Genomic DNA, 26,111 nt, shown 5'->3' with positions numbered 1-26,111 from the left:
CTGGAACATCACTTTACGATCACTAAGTGCCTAAAGCACACACTGGAATTCTTCCCACTCTATACCTCCCATTTGCCGCTCTTCTCATTGTACCGCAGCTCCTTCTAGTGAAGGCGGTTTACGTGACTGGTGATTAAGCCTGGGACACTGTAGGTACTTTAGAGACTGAATAAGCAAAATAAAATGTTTTAAGGTAACTCTCAAAATATTTTGGAAAACAGCAATTTAATCATTACTAATTGTGGTTAACAAGGGAAGATACTCAATGTGTTCCCTTTAATATGCACTTACACAATCCCCTTTCCTATATAACCTGATATAGAGTTTAGAAGCCATTCATTACCTACTCTTTATTTTATAAGTAACCTGATATGATATTTAAAGCACTATCCATTCTTTCTCTGAATCCTAATGCCTTACTTTGGGGGAGATATTTGAGGTGAAGGTCAAGGATGATAATCACACTTAATACCTGGTATAAAAAAATGATTCTTCCAGTCAGATCAAAATATTTTACATCTTGCCTTCCTACAACATTCAGTTCCCAACCACTCAACATCTTTTCAAGGATCATTAAGAAACTGCAGGAGACTTTTTAACAGAAAGAGAGCACATAATATAAGCTAGGTAAATTAAAGAGAGCAAAGATTACTGAATCCCCAACAGATCTTAATTGTCTTGAAATCTAAAAACTGCCATACCAAACTCAGCTTCCAAGATTTAGAAATGATAAGATTGTTCCTTGCTACTAAAAAATGTTCTGTTTTTCTCCATAGGAAAATGATAGTTTTTTCCATCAATATTAAATCAAATTACTTATGCAAAGTTAATTTGCTCTTCGATGAGCAGATGAATGCTCTCTTTAAATGATCTCCACAGACACCTGAATTTGCTATCCTGTCACTATGAAGTGATGGATATGCAACTGAATTTTTCTGCATAAACAGTTGTTTAATCCAGAAGTAAAGTGTATGATGGGACAGACACAGTCCACAGTTCAATAAAAATGCAAATTTTTAAAATTATTAAAATGTACTTAAAAGTAATAAACTTTCACAAACTTCTTAGGTTTAAAAATGTCCTCTCAAGTTGGTGGTTGTTTTTTGTTTTTCTTTTTTGAAGGAAACCAATTCTTGAAGATTTTTTGTTGACTAGCTATTTTTCAAGCTTCTTCTTCTTTATCTCTGGTTCATTAGTGTCCATGTTTGAAGTATCAGTAGGGATACTTATTCCTGGTATCTAAAGTAATGCAAATGGAAAAAAATTAGGTGAGTAAAAGCATTAATAAGGAATAAATCTCATTCTCACCTTCCCTCCCACACTGATACTTTCAATTTCAAAAGGATGTACATAGAGGGGGGAAATCAGGTTAGAAAAGGTTTTCCACACAAAGTATATATTTCACACACAAAGGAACAGTGGTTCAAAAATGTTAGACATGATCTCGACAGGCAAGAAACAGGTCATTTGGGAAGTGTGTGTTTTAATATATCTAATTATCCCAGCTGAGCCACTGTGAGTATCAACATCAGCAGCCTCAGGTGTACTGGGAAAAAAAAAAAAAAAAAAAAGAACCAATGTCTTAGGTGAAAAATACTTTATCGTAATCTTCAAAAATGCAGCTTTCAAAACTGATAAAAGTGAAAAATGCCTAGTGGAGAGATCTTCAAAGAGCGCTGCTTTTCCTACAAAAAAACTCAGAAGAATCCTAAGTAGCTAGGATCCTGTGGCCTAGGGAGATCAGTGAGCAAAACATGAATTACTAGGCAAAAATTTGTCCTCCACACTAGTTACAGAATTTCCTCTACCATTAAACAGAAATAACTTAGGACTATATCAATCTTTCACAAATATACTCCAGTACAACGCAGACAGTAAGTTTGGTCTTTCTTACCTGTGGTTCTACCAGGGACATTCGAATTTTCTGATGCTGAAGATTTGATGAGTCCAACATGATTCTCACTTTAACTTTATCAAATATATGGAACACAGTATCTTCTATTTTAAGTGAAGGTTTCTAAACAAAAGACATTTTACAATTTTTAATTACTTTCAAACACTTGAGGTTTCTTCTAATTCTTTACAGTTTACCTTTCATATTAATTTAAAAGCTTAAAATTAAAAATTACTTTTAATATTTAATAAGCACACCTAAGTGTTCAACATAACAAAACCCACTAATCTAGTGGCCTCGCATAAATATAAGCTACCATATTTCCTCCTTTCATTAAGATGGTGCCAGTATACATTATTCTCAGGATTCTCACCAGCAAATTGTTGGTCTAAGTAGAGAAACACAACACACAGGTACTGTGGGGCAGTTTATTGTTTTGTAGTTCTATGAAGGTTAAGCAAGTACGGAGTGTGTCAGATACTGGAACAGGTTAAAACACTCCTTTCCCTGAGGTCAAAGCAGTCATTTATTTATTCCTTTACTTTAATCCATCTCTGCACCTAGGGCAAAGTGTAATTCAAGTTTCCCTGGAGGGAAGACTTGACATGGCATTAAAGAAGTCAAAGTCGACATGTGTGTGCGGGGAGATACACGAAGGTGGGAAACTGAGTACAGCGGTGACACTAGTTGGCACAACTAAATCCTGTAGGGTACAATAAACAATTTTACCCTTTTTTAGGTTTTTGTAATCTATCAAAAAAAAGCGCCCTTCCCTCCCACCAAAAGGAAACAAAAAAAAGACACATTAGAAATACTATACCTCATCATCATAAATAAGCCGTGGCTTTGGCTTGTCCTTTTCTTCGAAGAAAACTGTACCTTCTAAACCATATTTTGGAATTAACACCACAATAGCATTTTTTTTCACAAAAAGAATGTAAGCTTCTTCACTTACTTTTCCTTTGCTTTTGAAAAATAACTGTAAAATAACATACCTTATTAAGAATCATCTTAAATATTTTGAAATTAACAAAAATTTGAAATTAAATTTAAAAATGAACGAAACTTCACTTCTCTTAGTATTATCAATAGAGGGCAAATACCTGGGTATGAAAAGCCACTGATGCACGTTGGGCATACTGAGCCATTTTGTGCCGGAAATTGAGGTTTTTACATAGATCTGCAAGCTTGTGTTTGTCTGTCAACTCTGGATAAGTACAGTCAGCCCCGATAGCCACAGCCAACAACCGATGAACAATGATGTCCGCATATCTATTCGTAGATGCAGAAAGGAGAAACAAGAATCAGGCTATGTCAGCATTAAAATGTCTTTCTAAAATTCAAAATTAACTATTTTCTGTTTTCTTTAATTTCAAAAGGAAACAGTACCTTCTGATGGGTGAAGTGAAATGTGTGTATATTGGGGATGCTAAGCCATAGTGATGAAAGTCATTATCCATCCCAGAGCAGAAGTACACAGCTTGCATCATGCAGCGAGTGGCTAATATTCGTAGCAGGGTGTTTAGATACGGGAAAGTACGAGAATCAGCCCGATCCAAAGAGTCAGCCAAAGACTTGGCTGTATCAGTTTTAATTTCCAAATTCTGTGAGTAAAGAGGAGGGAAAGAGCATTGTATTTTAAAACCAGTACCATTGTATATTCAAAATATAATGAGTCAGATTGACCAGATAATAAGTGTTTATATCTTTTATCTTTCCCCTAGAGTAAAAATAAATGTATAGGAAGCAGTAACTGTCCTGTGCTACATCAGTGCTTACCATTTTTTAAATGCATTTAAAGATACTGAAGCATCAACACGCTGAAGAAAGGACGGTGGGAGCAGCAGTGCTGCTTCTCTGAGCCCAACTCCCGCCCGCCTAATCTTCGCTGGGGTAGAAAAAGAAGATCAAAGCAGATCTGGATGCTTTCCAGCATGTCTGGACTTTCTCTGCAGGCATTTTCCTCCCATTCAAAGTAGAAGTAAAGGCCACAGACAAAACTGCATTGCACACTACCACTCAGTGTTGTGATGTATCAAACTTAGCTGCTTTGTTCTACACTTTGGGAGATGAGGCAAACATAGTTAAATCCTCCTTCCTCTATCCAGGTCTTAGGAAGAAATAAGACAAGAGAAAATCCCCCAATTTACAGCATAAGCCTTCGAGCAGAGGAGAAGCTGATTCTGTTCTGATGGACATGACAGCAGTAAGCCCACATAAAGGTCTCATAGCTCAGAAACCAGTGCCGTCCCCATTCATGTCCCAAGGCTCAAAACTCCTTCCAGCTCGCTTCGGGACAGGAAAGATGGGACCCGAACAAATGACGCAAAGAGAACCAATGTAAGCTGCAGTCACCCCAAGGGTGAGGGTATTTATGCTTAAATGAAAATCTACTGTCCAGAGGCAGGAGCCTATGCGGCTGAGGAAATGGTGCCCTTTATGTATTTTGGGTTTTTTTTTTTTGCAAATATGCAATAAATGGACTTCTTTCTTAGGAACACAATATAAAGGGGGCTTTACTGAGTTAAAGATAAAGAGAAAAATACTACTTGTAAGTTTCTGAAGTTAAGCAGTGCAGAGGAGGCATGAAGAACATGTGTAAAGGCACAGAGATTTGGAAGAGCTTATTATGTCCAGGGACTGCAAATAACTTAAGTCTATGTAAATATATAAAATTAACATATTGTGCACCTTAAATGTACACAGTTATATGTGAACTATATCTCATAATAAAAACTAAGAACTGCTGGCATATTTTTGCATCAAGAAACAAGAACATTTTTATAGAAATGTGAACACAGATTATTCAATGCAATGGACAGACCACAACACAAATACAGCTAACTTTTCAATGTATAGAACCTTACCTTGGATTTAGCTGCCTTAACAAGAATATCATAATTTGATGGAGGAGGAGCAGGATGTTTTCGAAGCAGAGCATGTTCAGAAAATTCTTCATAAATTTTTTTTGCAACAGAGATATTGGCAAGTAACATAAATTCTTCCACCATGGAATTTGTGTCTCTGCCAATGGAAAAAAAAAATCATTAATAAGGATAGAGAATCCGAGAAGTCTATATATCATATTTATTTACATGTTACCTTTTCTACCTACAAGACAATGAAAATATTTCCTATGTAACATTCATATTCGTACACAGGTATATTTTTATGACTTAGGGCTCTTTCATTTCTCCCCTACTATGTTAACAATCTCTTACTATACATTTACTATGTAAGTAAATCTCGTGCAAGAGACTTTACAAATTGCATTAAAAAAAAAAAACAGGCTTTGCTAACTCTTAATATATAAAATCTAAAGCAAACATTTTTACCTCCTTTTACTATGCCCAAATAAAAATAATTTTTAACTATAAATCTATAAAGATAGTTTACTAAGAAGAATTAAAAGTTTAAGTCATACAAATTTTGGTTTAAAAATGTAAACTTTCACCAATAAATTAACCAACTGAAGAGATCATCTTTACAACAGCTACTCTGCATGCTTATTATGGGTCAGGCATTGTGCTGTAAGTGCTATATATTGTGCCATATATGTATTTATTCTCTTTTGTATATAAGAAGAATGAGTATTCTTCTCTGCTCAAAATCAGAGTTTTTAGTAGTAATAGCATTCAAGTCCACATAACCTGACTTTGAAACTCTTAAGCAATCCAATAGTGCTTTTCAATCTAGTTTGTCTATGTCCATTCAAAATTTAGCTTAATAAATGATCTGCCTTCTGTTTACATAGTACTTTCTTCCTCCCAAGTCACTGAACATGCATTATTTTAAAATATTAGTAACATCTCCTATACCTTTAAAACTTATGGAGACAATCTCTTAGAAATGTTTTTCTTCTAATGGGTAGGAAGAAATGTATGATGTTCTATTTTGGTAAAGTTGGATTCAACTCTTTCCTCACAAAAGCTCCTAGTGTTGGGCTCACTGTTCATACCAACATTAGACTTATTAGCACAGAAGTTGCCCCCACTAAGGTATCTTTTAATTTTAGTTCTAATGCTATAGAGCACATACTGGTCCAAACTAACAAACTTAAGTATATTCTCATTTTTAATTCTAAGTTATATATTAAGAAAATTACAGATGCAAATTAAATTTCAAAATTACCCTACATAAGGGCATGGAAAAGAGGCCTAACTCCGATTAACAATTTCCTTGCTTCCTAAATGTTAGCTAAATCCTTAAAACAGTAACAACAGTAGCTGAGTACAACATCTGAGTACTCTTCACAGCACCCTATGACGTATGTACCATATAAATCACAAATAAACTGAGGCATAGAGAGGTCAAATAACTTGTCGAGAGCTGTACACACAGTGGTAGAACCCAAACCTAAGCTGTCTGACTCCAAAGCCTTGTTATCACTCTTTCATCCTACCACAAAAATTCTACATTAAATACTTAAGAAATTAATCCGGGCAAGCTTCTTTTACTTACCAACGGTATTACTAGTCAAGTTCTAGTACATCACATACACAAGACATACCAATTCAAACTGGAAATTTTTCTGTTGTAATACTAATCTCAGTTTTATGTAAGAAGAACTTAAAAGTGAGATATTTATTTTCTATAGTTCATAAGTAAAAAAGAAATTACAGAAATCATAACTCTACTAGAAATAGATATTTTGGGTGTAATATGTTTTGTTTACTAACAAACCAGACAGTACATTTAAAATCAAAATCTTATCTAGAGCCCATCAAAAAAACTGCACACCTAAGCTCCTTGGTCTGTAGATCTATGGGATCGTGAGTTTCACTGTCCATATGAAATCGAACTTCTGGAGAAGAGAGCGTCAAAGCCCTAAATAAAAATTAAAGAGGTGAAATTACTCAAGGGAGCCAATTAACAGACATAATTCTGAAAGTGATTTTTTAAAACAGAAAACGATTACAAGTATGCAACAGTTATTCTTCTCAATGCTCATTTATGACTGACCACCTGTTAAGGTTTACAGATCTAAAATGCACTCGAGAGCACACAAGAGCAGCACCATAGAATGAGTCCCCGTGCTTCTGGGGTTTGAATACCTTCTGTCTCCAAGCCATGAGATTTTACTCAGTTACATGGGTTTGCAATCTCTTTTACAGATATAGAAGGTTACTGGCAGCATATCATTTACCATGGAAATCCATGTATTAGGGTGAGAGATGATGGAGAGAGGAAAAAGGAAGCTGCCTTGGGTGGATCATTGACATTAGAAGATCCACAGTTCAAAAGTAACTTCCACATAGGCTCAACCAGTGGAGAAGAGGCTGATCAACTACAACCACCAATATGTTACAAATACTAGGGGCAATTACTATTAGAGTGCTATGTGTCAGATAACATACTATGCTAGTGCTTTACAGGCATGGTTCATTTAATGACTTGGCAGCTTCTCATTTGAAAAGTAAATTCTCACATGGCAAAGTAAGTCTAATGTTTCTTTACACCTTGGTGCAACTTTCATCGGGTTAGCCACAAATCGACCTAAAACTTAGAATTTTAATGAGGCTGGGTAACCTTGTACAATCATAGAAAAGGGAAAAAATAATATGAGATGAGACAAGTTAAGTGAGATCCCAGTCCTTTTCTTCCTTTACATCTCACTTTTATTAGAGGAGCTACAAAAGGATTACTAGTAAGGAAGTCTCAACAAATATTACTTTCTTGCCCTGCAGTATTTACAAGGTTCTACATCATATCTATTAGGTTTATTAATATATCTTGACTTAAGCAGCAAGGTATACTAATCACATTTTGATCATGCTTTCTTCATAGACCACTATGTGCGACATAACATTTATCTTTTAACACGAACATAATCTAAGATGAGACAACTTATTTTTTAAGAAGGCAAAAGATAGCGTTTTGTTTTTTAATGATTGTTTTCTCAATTATCCCTAAGACTGAGAAGATTCAAATGATAGCTTTTACCAGTAAATGACATTCTATTTACAAAATCAGAGATCATTTTTGAAGTTAAAAAATATATTTTCTATTCAAGTTATAAGAAGCTATGTTACAAATGCAAGTTTACATCTTACTTTAAAATCCATGAAAATGATTATAGTTTCAGTAATGTTTTATTCAGTTTCATTTTAAAACAAACTTTATCTAAAGTATCTTTACACGTACTTTCTTATGATGCCTGGCACACTGCAAACTTTCAATAAACAAATATTTGCTGAATAATGTTTCATGTTTGTCATAAAAATTCAACTATAGTCCTCTTGTTTATATCTAAATGACAAGCTTGAGTAACAATTTCATTGGGTTTTACTGCATTCAAATTATCCTTAGTTTTGAGTTTCTTATTTAGGATCACATGAAAAATTCCCAGGAAACTGATGTGTGAATAGACAGTAATGGCTCTGCATAACTACCTACAAGAATACTGTCCAGTGGTACTTTCTGCAGAAATGGAAATGTTCTCTATCCACACTATTCCATATGGCAGTCACTATCCACATCTGCTTACTGAGCACTTGCAATATGGCTAGTGCAACTCAGGAACTGAATTTTATATTCAAATTTAAATAGGCACATCTTATGAACGAGCATAGATCTACAGTTTGCATTCCTCAACAAAAACACGTTTAGTAACTGCTTGTGACCCTACCCTGGATGGGCATGGGAAATCCAGACACCAACATCTCTAAGGCTCATGTACTTGCTTTACTTTGATAGTAGATGATGTCTTTCAAGAGTCAAATTTATTTTAACTACTTCAAGAAGTGTGGGTCCTTGGATACTCCTTATCTTACACCTTTTGTAGTTAGGCACATGCCATGACATATGACAGCTAAAAGACAGGAATCGACGACTAGCTATCAGATCTTTGGGAAGCCTACTTCTAACTAACTTTTAATCATTAAAAAAAAATAAAGGTGTTGCATTAAACAGTCTCTAATATCTCTTGCAACTCTACTCTTACAACTCTAAAGTGCAGTTAAGAACTTTGTCTACATTTATTTAAACTGAAAATCAATGTTAAATATGGAAACTCATTTCTAATTAAAATTAAAAACAATCTATAGAAGAGTCTTGAGGAGGTCTTGCCTTCTTACAATTTCTTTAAGATTTTTACCTCAAACATGTCAGTTTTTAGGACAACAAATTAAAGGACAGAATGCCTAAAACAAACATCAGTCCAGAATCAAGTTGCTACTATTTAAAAGGTAGCTAGAGGTAGAGATGTCCATGATAAAACACTCTGAATTCACAAGTTATCTTAACATAAGATAAATAAGAAATATCTTAATAAATATTTTTGAAATGTACCCTTTTTCGATTCTTCTTTTTTTCAAAATTTTAGCTAGTTTATTTAGTCCACGGAGACTAACAGTAATATCATCATTCATGGTTGCCGAATCAATTCTCATCTGAGCTTCAGCATATGTAAGGGAAGCCTAAAGAAGAAACCATATGTTAATATAAGCCTCACAAATTACAAAAACTGGTTTACTACATTCTCATATTTCCACTATATAAAATCCATGATTTTAAAAAACCTAAATATCATTAACAAAAGAGAGATTCCTAACTATAATATTTATATTCCACATGTATGATTTCTGGTTCATTAACTCTTATCTGATGCATTATGCAACACAGGCAAACTTAGAATACAGTAGTATGGTTAGTATATAAATTGCTTACACTTTAATTACTTCCATATTTCAGTTAATGTATAACTACTCAGGTAATGCTAAAATAAAAAGTAACATTTGATTATTCTCTGCTAATAACTGTAAAGTGAAATCCTTTTCTAGGAGAAATTACTCCCCTACTCACAGGCAAACAATTAGAAAAACTGTAGTAATCTAATCATTAGGTTTTGCAGGAAATTTACTAAAAATCAAAAAATGAGTATCAAAAAAATTAAACAGATCATAGTAGAAAAAGATTTCAAGTAATTTCCAATTTCAATCCAAATATACAAATAGCTGCTTCTGTTCCTATTTCTCTCTTCATGGAAAGCTGCCATTATTTTTAGCTGATTTTTTTGTTTTTAAAGATAACTTCACAGCCTTGGCCGGGTGGCTCATTTGATTGAGCATCATCCCATGCACCAAAAAAGAGAAAGGTTGCCAGTTCAAGTCCCAGTCAGGGCACATACCTAGGTTGCAGGTTTGATTCCCCAGTCGGGGTGCATACTGGAGGCAACCGATTGATGTTTCTCTCACATCGATGTTTCTCTTTCTCTCTTTCCCTTTAACTTTCTCTCTAAAGTCAATAAAAAAATATATCCTCAGGGGCAGAAAAAAAAAACACTTCACAAGGAAAAGTCAGGAGCAGCTTAAGAATGTTAGATGATGTGAGCCAGGTCAGATTCCGAGGACAGCCAACTCCTCTACTAGGAGCTAAGAGTTCCCTTCTAAAAATGCTTTCTGTTATGTGTTCACTAAATATTTTTTTCATATAATTTTGTTATACTGGCAAAGTCTGTGAGAAAAATAAATTCATTGCTACTTAACAGTGCAATCTAGGAAGGCTTAAATCACTCACACATCATTGTGTCAGTATAACACTGCCTGCTTACCAACTACAAGTTGATTACAACAGAAAAAATGATGTTGAAGGGAGAAAAAAAGCAGGTAAATTTGAAAAATGGATCACGGGAAGAAAGGGGTCTGGCAAACCTCAGAGAAAGATTCAGGTGAAAATAAGAGTACAGGGAGCCTGGGGAGAAGTACAGAAAAGGAAAAGGATGCGGAAGGGAACCTGGCTCCATTCTGTCTGAGCACTCATCCCAGCCTAGGTCTGCTGGAATCCAACACTGATTTATAACGTCATTTCTAGGAACAGACATGAGGAACAAGATGGTATGCAGGCCAACTTTTAAAATGCTAGACAGTCATAAGTTGGGGCAAAAGTCATCTATTTGGTCTTCTTTAGTATACAGGCTTTATAATTTTCTGAACCCAGGACAACGGCTACATAAACTTATTTACAGGCAACATCAAGAATTAAGCAGGTATCTGTAAAAGTCTAGATTTTGTTGCAATACTGGGGAAAAAAATTCTTAACACAGTAAATCTAAACCTTTTCAAAACAATCTAGAACACTGTTAAAAAGTATCAAAGATTTTAAACATTAAATGTTAACCAGGAAACTAACCTTTGAATTAATGACACTTTTTGTAAACCTTGTTTTTAAGATTTCAGCATCGTGATTCATTTCCCAAATACATGAAAATGCCAGCCTATGTGAAAAAATTGACAGTATTTGTTAATGGGAATCAGTTTACGTAGTAAAGACTATGGTCTTATGAAAAAACATGCATAAATACCTGTCAACGTTACATCTTAAGGAACATAAGTTAGAGCTAAGCAACTCTGGAACCATGTCAATCCTCTGGAACAGATAAAAGTAGCAGATTACTTAGCTATTCCGATTCATTTATTTATTTGAGGTTGTACTCAAGACAGTATTAACTTAACAAAAAAAACAGGAGTATTCTGGTCTTTGTGAATAAAATTGAGAAAACACGAAATAAAAAGTCTATTTCTAGAAAAGTCTTGTACTTACACAAAATTGTTAACAAAAGGGGAGCGATAAAAGAACACTGGCCTTCATGTCAGTGGCTCTGAAGCTCAGCCCTTGCCACTGACCCCCATGCTGTCCCCTGCAAGTCTGACCTCTAGTCAGGATGCTCAGTTTGTACCAGGTAATAGACATAAGCCCCACTAGCTCTATGACTGGAACTTTTCCCAACACTTAACACAAACTATGGTGTTCCTAACATACTAAAAAAGACACTACATTTTTATGGAAAAAAGCTACAGAACTTTGACAATGAATTTGTAATAGACTAAACTTTCCCCTCTACTTTCACAATTCTTCTCTGTAACTTGATGGGACCGTACTTAATGAAGAATAAACAGTAAACTGTGACAGAATAAACTCGTTATTTAAATTTAAAGAAAAAACAGAAAGTACATTTTAATTATTTACCCATAAGAAGTTAAATGCTATACAACACTTTATATCAACTATACCTACTCATTATTTGGGCCACTCAATAACAAAGAACACTGAAATATTTTTATTGATTTAAGGTCACCTTATTCTATATATTATTAGTCTTTTAGCTAATTCATGTACTATTCTAAACTTTGAATACTTAAGCATTCACAAGTGCCCATGGTCTCTATGAACTAACTGCACAATTAATATACATAATAGTTAATCATCAAATTTCACTAAATATTGAAGCTGTCCTTTCCTCAGGAAACACCTCAAATGATTTTATTATTAAGGATAAAAGAAACGATGAGAAGTTACAAGCATCTATCAAAACTCCATTTTAAATTTAACACATTTACCTTTTCACAAAGATACACAGTTGTTCCCCTTCTGGCTGATTCTTGATCCAAAGCATTTCCTGGCCTAATAAAATGGCTAACGTCAGCAATGTGAACACCAACCTTAAAAAGATAAAAATGAGAAGGTGTTAACATGCTTAATTGGATAAATGGAGTTTTAATGAGAAGAAATTTAGCTAAATGGAAAAAGGACTCAGTCACATTCACCATTTCTGTTTTTCATTAATATCTGCAGCTACAACTGACTATACTCGGCACAAATAATTCACAAATAAGTTCTACGATGAGTGAGAAAAGAAAACGAACTCAACAAAACTATATTTGCATGATAATGTAGTTACAAAATGAATACCTCCAAATTTCCATTTTCAAGTTCTCTACAATGCAGAGCATCATCTATATCAGTACATCCTGGTGGGTCCACACTACAAACACATAGATGTCTCAGGTCTTCTCGGTTTTTCATGTCCTAAAAGATGCCACATAATTAAGAAATAAAAAAACTCCTTTGGGAGCACAGCTCTAATGAAATTAACAATATATTTAAAACAAAAAGCCTTGTCTAATTTCTTAATGATAATTAGACATTATCATTAGCAACTTGTGGTTCCCTTGCCTTTGAAAAAATTGACATAATCTAGTGTTAGTCCTCCAGAAATAATAATCTTTGAATAAAGCAAATGATTTCTGTTATCACCTCAGAGTTCTGTACCTAACTAAATGCGGGGAGGATGGGACTTTGGTTTCTACATATTTAAAAACACATAGAGAATTCAAACAAAGTTAAATCAGCTACAGTCATTTATAAAGCCAGTAACAATTCCTTTCAACTTACCTTCTCAGTGATGCTCCAGGGCATCTTTGGTAGAAAGCTAAGAACAGCCTGTGAAAAAGGCTGGTGGGGAACATCATGCTCAAGCAACAAAACCTCTGTTTCAGTCCCTTTATCTCCAACTTCGCCTAAATTTTTCACGAAGTGTCCCTAAAACCAAAAATTATTATTGAAAAAGTATATTTTATAGTTTTTGCTAGGTAATTTATATCTTATTATCACAGTAAGTTCTTGAGCATTTATATGTAACCTTAGTATTTCTAAGTGTACCCGTAAGTACTTCTTAGAAATGATCCCTTGGTAAATTAAAACTGATAATTATGAGAATTTTCAAGAGTTTATGATGAAGACTTAGAGAAGGCCTAGTTCTTACAGAACTAAGCATCTGTTTATTTCCTATTATCTTTCAAGTTTAAAATGTACTTCAAATACAGTAGCTTCAAAATGTTCATTAGCATATGGTTAGGTCTTAAACACCATTTTTGTAGTCATTATCAATAAAATTTATTTGAAAATTTGAGTAAAAGTAACCAAGTGACTTACACTGGAATTTCATAAGATTAATTTTCAAGTTGGATGCATTACTTATCACGTAACTATGAAATAATCTTAAATTTCAGTATGAATTTTATACATAAGCATATTCATTTCATTGAGAGAAGCAGTTTTATTCTCAAATTTTAAATAAAATATTCTAAAACAAAATTACTAATTCAAACTTACATTTGGATATCTGGAATTTCTGGGCCATCCATCAATAGCCACAATAATTCTCCGTCCTTCCAATACAGAAGCCTGTCTGGTTTCTATCCGAATTCGAGGAATTCTCTTCTCAGCAGGTGTAAAGAGATGCCTTCTTGACTGAAGAAAATTAGCAAAAATATTTCACATACACACAAAAATTGGGATAAAATTAAGGGAAGAGCTGTTAACTGTCTCATTTTTTTTATTAGAGCAATATGCTTTCTACTCACCTCCTTAATATCAGACTTGGAAAGCATGCCACAATATGGTCTCCAATTCCTTTTTATTATTCCCACAACTCTACCTGTAGGCTTTAACATTTTTTCATTTACAGCAGTCCTAAGCTGAGATTTAAAAATAAAAATAAAAATCTTCAGTTACTTTTCCTCTAAGTATAATGACACAATTTCCCTTCATGATTAGGGTATGAATATGGATACTAATATTCTCAGGCACTAAATTATGACATAAAAAGTACAGAATCTTGATGTTTCAAAATTCTAGGCAAGAGCATATAAAAACAAACCATGGAAATTTCCCATAGTATAAAGGAGCACAAAAACAAATATTTGAAAAAATAAATATAACTAAATAAATGTCAGAATTCAACTCTTTTCAGTTTGAATATGAGGATTTACTAATACATACACAGGTCTGGGAATTAATAGACGAGGCTTTTAGTACTAGTTTGCAATGATCAGCTATGTGGCATTTATTAATTCCTAAAAAAAAGAGCCATATTTTTAATGGTTCTTCCTTATTTAAAATAAAAATCCAAATAAAGGATATTTCTTATTAGAAATAGCAGAAGGATATTACAGTATTTCACCTTCGACACTCTTCTATGGCCTACGCTACAGGGACAATGCCATAGTAAGAGTCCAGGGCACTGAATAAAATTCATGGGAAAAGAACTACTAATAGTGGGTGAATAATTACATTATTCACGAATTCTAAAATAGGAAAACAAACAGGTCACATCAGGTAGACTCTGACTCCTAAGATAAAACTAAAAGTGTTCTCTTCATAATAAATATGGTAATAGAGAAGGAATTATTAAATAGACCCAAATGCAAGGTTCCAAAAACTATGCTAAGGGAGTTTTAACATTACATAAAAGCATTTCAGAAAATTTTAATATATATTTACTTGAAATTCACTAATTCAAACAGATAACATGCTGAATGTCATATAGTTCAAGTTTCAAACGCAAGTTAACAGTCTTTTTGTATTGAAACCCATTTATTTGAGTAAAATCAGACATTAATTTAAAACATTACCTTAAATATTTGGGGAAAAAATCAACTTCAAAGTACTCTCCATTTGATGCAATACACCTATCAAGATATTTTTCCACTGCTCAAAACAGTTTTTGAACTCTTCGATTTGGATGCCTTTTAGTGCTTCTGCCATTTTTTGTTTTACCTCTTCCACATCAGCAAATCGTTTCCCTTTGAGGACTTTTTTCACCAGGTAAACAACAAAAGTTGCTTGGGGTGAGATCGGGTCAACAGGAGGATGGGACATGAGAGTCATGTCGTTTTTGGTCAAAAACTGCTACACAACCAGCATGGTGTGAGTAGGTATGCTCATAAATCGTCCATCATGAAATGGGAAAACACATTGAAAGAGTCTTCAAAAAAAATTCACTATAGCTGAACACAGCCTCTCACAACAACGTCAGATGGCACACTGATCCAGATGGATTCCTAGAACACTCACCTAGCCAGGGGGGAAGCCTGAGCTACAGGGGGCCCACCTTCCAGAGGATAATTCTGTTTTGTTTTGTTTTTGCATTCCCCCCCAGTATAATTTTGTTTAATAAACCTGAAAAAGATAAAATTTGTTTAATCCTCTCCAAAGCTAACACATTACTATACAGAACTACACAGACAAAAATTAAAACTTGCTTGGTTTCATACAATGAGTACTCTTTCCTCTTCTTTCTCCACATCATCTTCATTTTGACCTTCATCATGTAAAACCACAGAAGATGGTGCTACCCACTGATTCTTGGGGAGAAGCTCCACAGCAACAATGTCTTCATGAATAGCTCGGTTTAAATTTTTAAGTCCTTGTATGATTATCTGTGTAAAACAGTAAATGGCATGTGTCCAAATATTTTTAATGGCAATCATGGGAAAGTTACTTAACAGGAGTTTAAATATATTTGAATGTCTCTACCTCCTTTAAATTTTTCTTCTTTATAGAGTCTTCTTACTACACCTTCTTAATTTCTCAATATCAAGTAGAAAAAACATGGTTGGAAAATACGAGTTGTATTCATGGCTCCACTGTAACTCTTACATTAGTACCCAGAGACCTTGGGAAAATTTCTTAACCTCTCTAAACTTCAGTTCTGAAGGTAAAACACAAAATGAGCACCTACGTCTGTAGGCTGGGTTGCAGATTAAGTTACATAGAGCATACAAAAAGCGGTGAGAAGAGTACCTGGCAAATAGTGAGTGTCCCAAAATAATTGCTATTCACTTTAAAGTGTATGAAGACCTCTGGAGCAGTTAATGCTATGTAAATAGTACTTCCCACAACTGGGCATGATATATAAAATAGAGGCATCCTATTATTATTTTATTAACCTTAAAAGTAGGTTAATATAAAGTCCTTTACTTCAATAAGCAGTTTTCTAAAAAAGTGATTAATTTTACTATCTGTACCTCCAACTACTTTCAAACTGATAAACTAGGAGCACAAAGCAAATTTAATTCTTAAACAAAATTTTAAACACTTATGCAAGAAAATAATGAACAGAAATATTTTAGTGTATAAGGAATATACTTGCACACTTGCCTCTTTATTTTCTTCAGCATCTCCATGAATCCACACTGTAGCTTCTAAGTAATTTTCCCTACTGGCTCTAAATGTTCCTTGAAGGTATGTACCAGACTTTATGCCTTGTTGTAGCTTACTTAAGGGTAGATGCTCTGAAAATATTATTTTCCCACTTTCTATTTCATTCTGTGAAATAAGCAAACCAGAAGATACAGTTAGTATATAAGTCTTCTGTATATTCAGTATATAACTACTATCACTATCAAGTCATTTCTTTTAAAAACCTTCCACATCATGGTATACACAGCTGCATGCATGAGAGAATACAGCAGTGAGGAAGAAAATGCTTTCCCCTGTTATGACAACTTATACAAATATTTCAATGTCATTACATTTAGGTGTTTAGCCAGATGTATGTTACTAAGAAACTCTGCATACCCCCACCCCCCACCCCCGGCCTCCCAAAAGGAAGGTGTGTATTTAAGCAGGCAGGTAGATACATAAAGGTTAATTTGAAGCCTCAATTCCGTGAAAAATCTGTGGCTACTAAAGCACAAGAAACACTACTTTTATTTTGGCTATTTAAATAGCTAAGGATATAAGATAGAGGTAATCTGGGAACTGCCTTAGATCTACACCACCTATCAAGATTCTTAGCAACCTCAACATCCAAAGTCCTGACGGACCCCTTTTCTTCTCTATTTTCCACAAATTTCCACCTTTATACTTCCCTCTTTTTGCTTAACTCTCTAACTTCCCTGTCTTCCTCACTCTCAGATGGGTGACCTCGATATCCATACTGAGAATCAGAAGCAGTCAGCACATGTTCTCACCACTGCATCTGCCCACCTATTAGCATCTGCACCAAAATTTCAGCTTTCTCTCCTATAACAATGAATACAATGGAATACGTTTCTGTTCTTTCAACTGGGCACTACAAACCAAGTCCTCTCCTCTACGCAAGAACTTTGTCCTTTAACTATCTTCTCTCTCTGGAATCAAATTGCTTCCTCTCTATTCTAACATTTTCACCATCATATAAACATAAGATGATCTATTAAGAATAAATAAATAAAATGTTGTTCTCCTTCCAGACACTGGCCAAATGCTACAATAGTATTCTCTAGAATAGCTGGGAACCTACTTACCGTTACTCTCTCATGAATCCACTCCAATCAAGTACCATCCTCAGTCAATTGAAACCATTACTGCCATGGTCAGTAATAATATATTATCTTAGCAAATCCAGTGTTCCATTCTCAGTCTCACGACGATTTTTTAAAGTGATCTTTCCTTCCCTGAGACACATCGGCACCCCAACCCATTATCCCTCTGGTCTCTGTCCTGCTTCACTGACTGCTTTCTTCTGCCTGTTCTCCTGTTCCTGGTCTCTAAATGTTACAGCATCCTAAGGCTCAGTGACAGGCTCTTTCCCTTTTTTTACCTACATTTATTTCCTTATTTCCTCCCATCTTTAAAAGAGAAAGAAAAGAAACCCACCACCACCACCACCACAAAAACCCTCTTGATCCCACCTGCTTGCAAATACCCCCTCACTCCTCTCCTTCGATTACAGCACTGCAAGTGTTGCAATGCTGTTATTTCTCTCGTCCCCGTCCTCACCTACACTAGTCAGACTTCTGCCTTCCTTCCACCAAAATTACCCAGGACAAGTCCCCCCAGACTGTTATAATGCTCAATGCAATCATTATTCCTCACTCATTTGGTTTATCAGCAACATTTGACACAGATGATCACTCACTCCCTTGTCCTTGGAACATTTTCTGTACTTGGCTTCCAAAAACTTCACACTCACCTGGTATTCCTTTCATCGCTTTTGCTGGTTTGGTTCCCCTGATGTTTCTGACTTCTAAACCTCGGAGTACCCAAGGGCTCAGTCACTGGACCTCTTCTCTTCCCCATCTATACTCATTCCCCTAGATCGGAGCGGCACAAACTAAGTTCCAGGTGCCACATAAAGTTTTATTGGAACACATCGATACTCAATCATTTATTTATTTGTTTTTGCACTACAATAGCAGAGACTGAGTACTTGCAACAGAGACCATATAGCTTGCAAAGCTTTAAAAATAAAAGTACTATATGATCCTTTACAAAGAAGTATGCCTGGGAGAAAATATTTGCATATCCATAATAAGGAACTTGTATCCAGAATATATAAAAAATCCCTCACAACTCAATAAAAAGACAAATAACCCAACTAAAATAATGGGCAAAGTTTTGAATGAACATTTCTCCAAGGACAGACACACACACATACAGTGTGCACATACGTGTGTACACACACATACACACGGCCAATAAGCTCATGAAAAAATGCTCATCATCATCAGTCATTTGGGAAATGTAAAGCAAAACAACAATTAGATATCACTAATGATATCCATCAGAATGGCTACACACACAAAAAAAGACAGTAACAGGTATTGGTGAGGAAATGGAGAAACTGGAATCCTCTGTTATTTATGGGAATGTAAACTGGCATAGCCACTTTGGAAAACACAAATATATTTGAAATATTTGGAAAACAGTTCGGTAGTCCCTCAGAAAAGTTAAACAGAAAATTATCCTACGATGCAGCAAACCCACCTGTATATACTTAGGTACATACCAAAATGAAAACATATGTCCACACAAAAACTTGTACCCAGGTGTTCATAGAAGCATTCTTCATTAATAGCCAATGAGTGAGAACAACTACAATGTCCATCAACTGGTGAATGGATAAATAAAATGTGGCATACCATACAACGAAACATCGCTTGGCAATAAAAAGAAATGAAGTATTGACAGATGCAGTAACATGGGAAAAGTGTAAAATTATTAGGGTAAGTGAAATAAAGCCAGTCACAAAAGACAACACACTGCATTATTTCATTTATACAAAATGTCTGGAATCGGTAAAGTTATAGACAGAAAATCAGTGGTTGCTCAGGGCTGGAGCAAGGGCATGTCAGGGGAGACTGGAAGAGTGGTAAACAGGTATGGAGTTTCTGTGACATGGGGAGAAAACACTTTAAAATTAGATTGCGGTGATGGTAACAGAATTCTGTGAATACACTAAAAAAAATCTACATTTTAAATAGATAGGTTGGATGGTATGTGAATACAGCTCAAAAAAGCTTAAAAAAGAAGTCTGCCAAACCCTGCCCCGGATAAAGTCATTTGGTCTTATATCTTTATATATCATCTATATGTTGGTGATTTTCAAATTTATGTCTCCCTTGTGAGCTACAGATTTGAACACCCAGCAACACATACCATAAAGGTACTTGGAGCTCTGACAGGTTATCTCAAACTTAAATGTCTAAAACTATACTTGTGATTTTCTACCTAATCCTGCTTCCTCCTTCATCTTGTATAAATAAAGCAGTACTATTTACCTAGTTGCTTTCGTAAAACACCTAGAATCATCCATCCACAGTCTCTCCTAGCCCCATCTAATCCACCACCAAGTCCTAAAACATCAATCTACAAAATACGTCCATTACCTGATTACCTCTCACTACCGTAAGTGCTACTACCATGGTCCAATTTTGTCATCTCTCCCAAGGAGTACTAAAATATTCTCCTACCTGAAAAAAGCTTGGTCCTAATCTATTCTTAGAGGAGCTAGATAGCTCCTATTATTTCCCTGCTCAACAGCTAGTAGACTAAAATGCAGTATGTTCCCTACGACTCATTATATATTACTGGTCCTGCCTACAGTTCTAACTTCATTACTAACATTTTCTCCCTTGTTCACTCCCTCCCATTTTAGCTCTTTCTTGATCTTACCAACTTATTCTAACCTTTGAACCTGCTGTTTCCTATGCATGAAATGCTCTTCCCCTAGTTATCACCATGGCTAACCCCTTTACGTAATTCAGCTAAAATCACCCTGTCTCAAAGCAAACGTATTTAGTTAACATACTTCACCTCTCAGCTTAAATTACTTCTACAGAGAAGCCTCGACATTCCTTGCTAAGCACAGTCCACGCTATTACACTGCCTATTTTGAAAACACAAACTGTTCCAGGTGAGTGAAGAGAACTGCACCAGGTGAACCACGCTGCACAGGACTCCACACATACATTGCCTTCCAAACATCTAACAGCGACTCAGATCACCACGTGTGTTATGAGGCACACCATCTTCATCTGCTGTAACAACATTGTCTAAATTGAGATACGTAACCCTCTTTCCACCAGCGTCATCGTAAGATGTCGATTCAACACGGGAGGAGACAGATACCGTGTCACTCCCGAGTCGGACTGCACAGCCATTCTCGGCGGTGCAGATAGACTCTTAAGAAGCTACACCATCGTCTCTCGAGACGGACGGCTGCCGACGACGAGGAACCCTCTTTCCACCACTTCATGAAGTTTTTGAGTTGGTGCCCCAACCACATTTTCCCATAAGCTCTGTGGTTTTTATTACATGATATTGCATAGCACAATGAATGTGAGGAACACATACGTTGCATTACAACAAAACCGATGGTAGTAATTTCACCATACCCTACACTTACCCTACCATAGTACTTAATCACACACTGTGTATTACCAATGTTACATTATTCCTTGTTTCTTCTTCTAGATCAGTGCTATTCCACACAAGTGTATGATGAAGGAAACATTGTTTTTATGACGTTCAAAAGCCACTAGGCACAAGTGGCTCTTGAGCACTTGAAGTGGGTAGTGCAACTGAGAAACTAAATTTTTAACCTGACTTAAATTTATACAGCCACATTCAACTAGCGGCTCCATATTAGAGCAATCCTAAATCTGTATTACAAAAATCAAGCCCAGCTTTTATTTTCTCACTTCCATTTATTTTTGTAAAGTAGCTAGCTAAAGAAAAACAGGGATGGGAAAAATACTGTTAAGAATGGATGTATGTATACAGTAATGTTCTAGTACACAAAACCTGCTTCTATTATAACAATAGCTACCATTTACATTTACCCTGGCTATGTGCCAGGCTCTGGGATTAAAATTTTATTAATAGTGCTGTTATTATCTCACTTAATCCTCATAACAAAACTATTAGGTCACTATTGCTAAACACACTATACATGTAAGGAAATGAGGGTTCACAAGTTTAATGAGTCCCATAGCATGCTCTCTCATGCCCGCTGTTCCACTGATCCCTTTACTCATCCTTCAGCCTCTAATCTCGCCTGTGATACAGTGCATCATCCTACATATCAATATTAGAGTGCTCTTTCAAATAAATAACATTTCTGATCATTCTCCCCCATCCCTCCCAGGCACACTTTTTTACACACCCTTAATTCCTTTTCTCCTGCCATTATGTAAGGTTGGGAGCCCAGAATTCTACCTGCTATCACCTCTCATACCTACCCTTTAGGGAGATCTTTATAAGATAGTTTAAAAATTGCCGACCTACAGAGCAAATTCTAGGTCCTCATTATCAGGCCCCCACCTTCCTGTTCCGCCTCTAATGACTCCCTTCTCCCCTCCTTTGGAATCACTGTTTCAGCTGCATGACCTGTCTGCAGTGCCCGGCACTTCTTAGTCAAATACCTACTCCTGTTCACAAACCAGCCATGGGTTCCTTTATTGATTCATCAGCAAACAGCGCTACCAAGTGCCAGGCCACACTCAGGGCGCTGAGGAAATATTGACAAATGGTGCTATTTTAGAAAGTCACGTCTTTTAGGAATGGCATTTTGATTGCAGCCCCTTATTGTCATAACCCAACTCCTATTTCAATTTCCACTGACATTCTCATTTTTAAATTTCAAAACCTAAAATGGTTATTTTAATATTTTCACTTTTCAGGACAAAGTAAAACAAACTCAAACATACCCCTTCTTCAGACAAACAAGCAAGACGATCTATGAGTTCAGGATTAGCAGTTAGGCTCTTTATATATTCTTCACCTGAAAAATAAGTTTTATTGTTATTTGTTTTTCCTTAGATATAGAAAAACATCAATAATCTTGTTTGCGATGGTACATCTGTCAATTTTTTTTTTTTTAAAAAAAAGCTTGTCTGTTGATGTGGTTGCGCCCAAGCACAGACAGGGAGCAAATGTATCTTTAAGCTTTTACTGCTAAGTCAATTCCAAATGGTAATGGAAAAATTAGCCACTGGCCACCACAAAACACTAAGCTTAGAAATGCAGAAAAATTTACAAATGCAAAAATAGAGGTAATATAGGATTACAAAAATATTATACAGTCACCATGAGCCTGATGATAACTTTTATATGCATTTGCAAATGTGAATTAACAGTTGACACATTTAGACTTACAAGTGAAAGATGGTATTCCTTCTTCTATGGCTTTCTCTTTGTTTTTCCTGTCATTTGTTATCAAGATAACTTGCAGCTGATTCTCTGCTGACATTTTCTTCAAATGTTCATTGTACCATTTTGCTGCTACTCTAATGGCTCTATCATTCCTGTCATTAGAATTTTCTCCCTGTTTCTGTTCTACATAAGTTTCTCTAAATGTAACAAAAATTTAAAAGAAAAAGAAATGAAAATCAATAAAAACAAGCACATGTAAAATGTTTTAAGACGTAAATGCTTATTAACCATTAAACTTAAAATTCTTGAATGTATTCAGATTTATACTTGAGAGGAAATAAACAGGATCCTTACAGTTCAGTTTCTAAGACAACAATTTGCTTGAAAAAAGAAAACCACGCTATTAATGGAACAATAAAAAGCCTAAAACTATTTTATTTCATCAAAAGAAAAATCAAGATCAGAATTTATACTCAGGTTGGAACATCAAATAAGTAATGATTCGCTGGACAAAAAACTATAATTAAACTTTGCAGGTCTGATAATGACATTTCACTTGAACTGTAGATTAACAGTAATTCCTAAAAGCTATAAATAGTACAATTTAATTTATGATTGTATGATTCTATAGTTAAATTCACAATGCATGTAAATTATCCATGGTAAACACACAATGAATGCCAGAGACTGAAAGACCGGATACAGATGTGATTGCACTCCTTTCTATGTTCTCTGAACTCCCAAATATGTCAGTATACTTATTTATTTATATCTTACTTTCAAGCCAAATTTAAGCATAATGAAACTCAGTACAATAATATCTAGTGCTTATGGATAATACTTTCAGTTTTAAAATTTTAGACTTATTTATAATAATAGCTTTTAGAATTATTTTATTCTTCACCATTAAATGCACTACTAATGCTTTAAGCATATCAATCACAAGACACTGTCATAAATTTCTGAATTGGTTTTAGAGTGACCTGAGCAACAGCATCTTATGAGACTTGCCCAAGTGTCCTAAGGAATATTTCCCTGTCAACCCCAGGACTGCTAAAGTCTATTCACGTACTTGAGCTAACAATAACTCCTGAGAAGGGATCTGATGATCAGGCTCCACAAAAGTTTTCTGCACTGAAAGAACAAGTGAGACTGCTGCTTCTAGAATTCAAGGATGAGCTAGGAATAAGAAGGCTACCGTGCTTTACTGATGTTCTTTACAAGAACAATTATTTTTTTAAGTTTGGAATATAAGAACAAAGAAGAGAAAACTGATAAATTAAAATTTTAATTTGCATATTACATTGGGATTTTATTATCATATCTACCAGCTAATCCAGTGGTTCTCAATGGGGGTGATTTTGCTCCCTGGGAATATTTGACAATGTCTCGAAATGTTTTGGGATACAACTCTGTGGACAGAGGGTAAAGGGTTGCTACTGGCATCTAGTGGATAGAAGCCAGGAATGCTGCCAAACATCCTATGATATATAAGATAGCCCACCCACAGCAAAGACTTATCCAGTCCAAAATGTCAGCAGTGCCAATGCTGAGAGGCACTGATCTGACCTAGCAAAAGTATACTAAGATGCATCATTGATTTATGAAACATAAGGAATCGCATGATCTATTTTCTAAGACCATGCATTATGTTCAAACATAGGTCTTGAATTTGAAAATAACAAAGAATTCTATACTTTAACCTTATCTTCTTCAATGTGATCACTTACAAGGGATTAGTGTAATTTTTAAAAGCCCATTAAGAATAAACCTGCTTTATTATTTAATATCTCCTTCACGAATTTTTACTTTTTATTAACCTATGTTGGCTATTCATATAATATGGTATTCCAAGAACCTAGGTAAATCTTATCTGCCATGGTTCTATTGCTTGACATATACTAAAATCAATTAAAAATTAAAACATTTTGGAAATAAAAATACCTACTATAGCCTAAGAGTCAGGAGACCTTGGTTTAAGGTTTGATCCAATCAATGTCTACGTGACCTTAATGAGGTTCACTTCGCATTATGTTCTATACAACTGTATGGGAACCAAACAAAACTCCTGTAAGTATGAAACCTATCAGATTTCTGACATCACAGATTACTGACAGGAGGCCTCCCTCAATTTAGATAATCCTGTGGTTTTTTGATAATTAACATAACTTCTCTCCTACCTATGGTGCTCGTTAGTGAATGTATAGAAATGCTTCTCCTGGTTACTAGTCACATCTCGGATTCGTTTATATACCGGGGCACTCCGATTTCTCACTTCTTGTAGAACTGTTTGTAGCACAATTACATTCCTGATGGCAGGGTCCTCAAGAACATCAATCTTAAAAAAGACAAGAAAAATTATTTTTTCTATGTTCATGTGTAAATTGTTTCTGTCGAACACAGAACCCTATCGGTTTAAAAAACACTAAATATACATTAAGATAAGGAGATATTTTGCGATAGAAAATCCTTCAGGTTTAAGTAGAAAAAACCACATGCAAACAGAGTAATTCTAAAACTTCGCAGAATTAAGTGCATTAATAAAGAAATACGTTGGCCCACACAGTTTTCGTTAGTAGGCACTTACAAAGCTGCCTGGGGGTCGCAGACTGGAGGCCACAGAAGCCCAGGTCCCCGGCCTCCAGACACTTACAATCTAAGGCGGAACAGACACCAGGAGTTAGAAAGTTAACGTTATCTAAAATTCCTGTAACTCCAAGAACTCAAAACTAGTACGTACAAGGAAAAGAACCTCGGCCTGGGGACAGGAGGCATGGGTCCCGAAGGGTTTGCCTCTTCCTAAGTGCGGGATGCTGCCCCAGACGCGCCTCTCCGGGCCTCAGTTTCCCTGTCACGCCCCTTTTCCCGGTGGGGCCCGCCCGCCGACGCACCTGATGCAGCAGCACGTTGGTGTCAGGCAGCAAATAGTGGGGCTGCGGGCAGAGGCTGCTCGGTGGGTCCAGGGGCTGCGGCTCGAGGACCGGCCCCTCGTGCGCGCCACTGCACGCCACACACCCCGGCGCACCGCAGCCGATGTCGTCCCGCAAGTAGTGCTCGCGCACGATCTTCATCACGCCCCCCGCCCGCGTCTTTTTTAAGAAGGTCTTGGACTTCAGCATCTTGCCTCGCTGCGCAGAATTTCGACTCCGACAGCACCGCTCCGGCGAAACGTACCAAACTAGGAGCCCTGTCTCTCCTTCCCGCTCCAGATATTAGCAAACACATCTCGCGGGAA

The 26,111-nt window shown here is 35.8% G+C and overlaps 1 protein-coding gene across 2 annotated transcripts; it reads right to left on the bottom strand.

Moving 5' to 3' along the window:
• Positions 1-206: 206 nt before the first annotated feature.
• On the bottom strand, positions 207-26,111 carry DIS3 (DIS3 exosome endoribonuclease and 3'-5' exoribonuclease). Of its 2 annotated transcripts, XM_090258461.1 has the most exons (22): positions 25,768-26,111; positions 25,464-25,532; positions 25,057-25,214; positions 22,880-23,073; positions 22,432-22,505; positions 16,616-16,783; positions 15,730-15,894; positions 14,038-14,151; positions 13,787-13,924; positions 13,067-13,213; positions 12,584-12,700; positions 12,232-12,333; positions 11,196-11,260; positions 11,024-11,108; positions 9,185-9,312; positions 6,635-6,721; positions 4,762-4,918; positions 3,284-3,498; positions 2,998-3,166; positions 2,715-2,873; positions 1,895-2,017; positions 207-1,239 (listed from the first exon to the last, which is right to left on the bottom strand). In XM_090258461.1, the coding sequence occupies exons 1-22, from the start codon at positions 25,993-25,995 to the stop codon at positions 1,156-1,158; spliced, it is 2,946 nt and encodes a 981-aa protein (XP_090114587.1). In that variant the 5' UTR covers positions 25,996-26,111; the 3' UTR covers positions 207-1,155. The 2 variants fall into 2 exon arrangements, with proteins under 2 accessions (XP_090114587.1, XP_090114588.1); XM_090258462.1 differs by lacking the exon at positions 25,464-25,532.

Source organism: Furipterus horrens, unplaced genomic scaffold, assembly GCF_987537825.1.
Source record: "Furipterus horrens unplaced genomic scaffold, mFurHor1.1.pri manual_scaffold_12, whole genome shotgun sequence".
Lineage (NCBI taxonomy): Eukaryota > Metazoa > Chordata > Mammalia > Chiroptera > Furipteridae > Furipterus > Furipterus horrens.
Note: the sequence above shows the minus strand (reverse complement) of the source record. Positions and strands in the feature narration are given on the sequence as shown.

Coding starts and splice junctions, on each gene's coding strand:
- DIS3 (XM_090258461.1), bottom strand. CDS start 25,995: ATGCTGAAGTCCAAGACCTTCTTAAAAAAGACGCGGGCGGGGGGCGTG. Junction 25,215..25,463: donor TGCGACCCCCAGGCAGCTTT/GTAAGTGCCTAC, acceptor GTCTTTTTTAAG/ATTGATGTTCTTGAGGACCC. Junction 6,722..9,184: donor AAAAGAAGAATCGAAAAAGG/GTACATTTCAAA, acceptor ATTTTTATTTAG/GGCTTTGACGCTCTCTTCTC.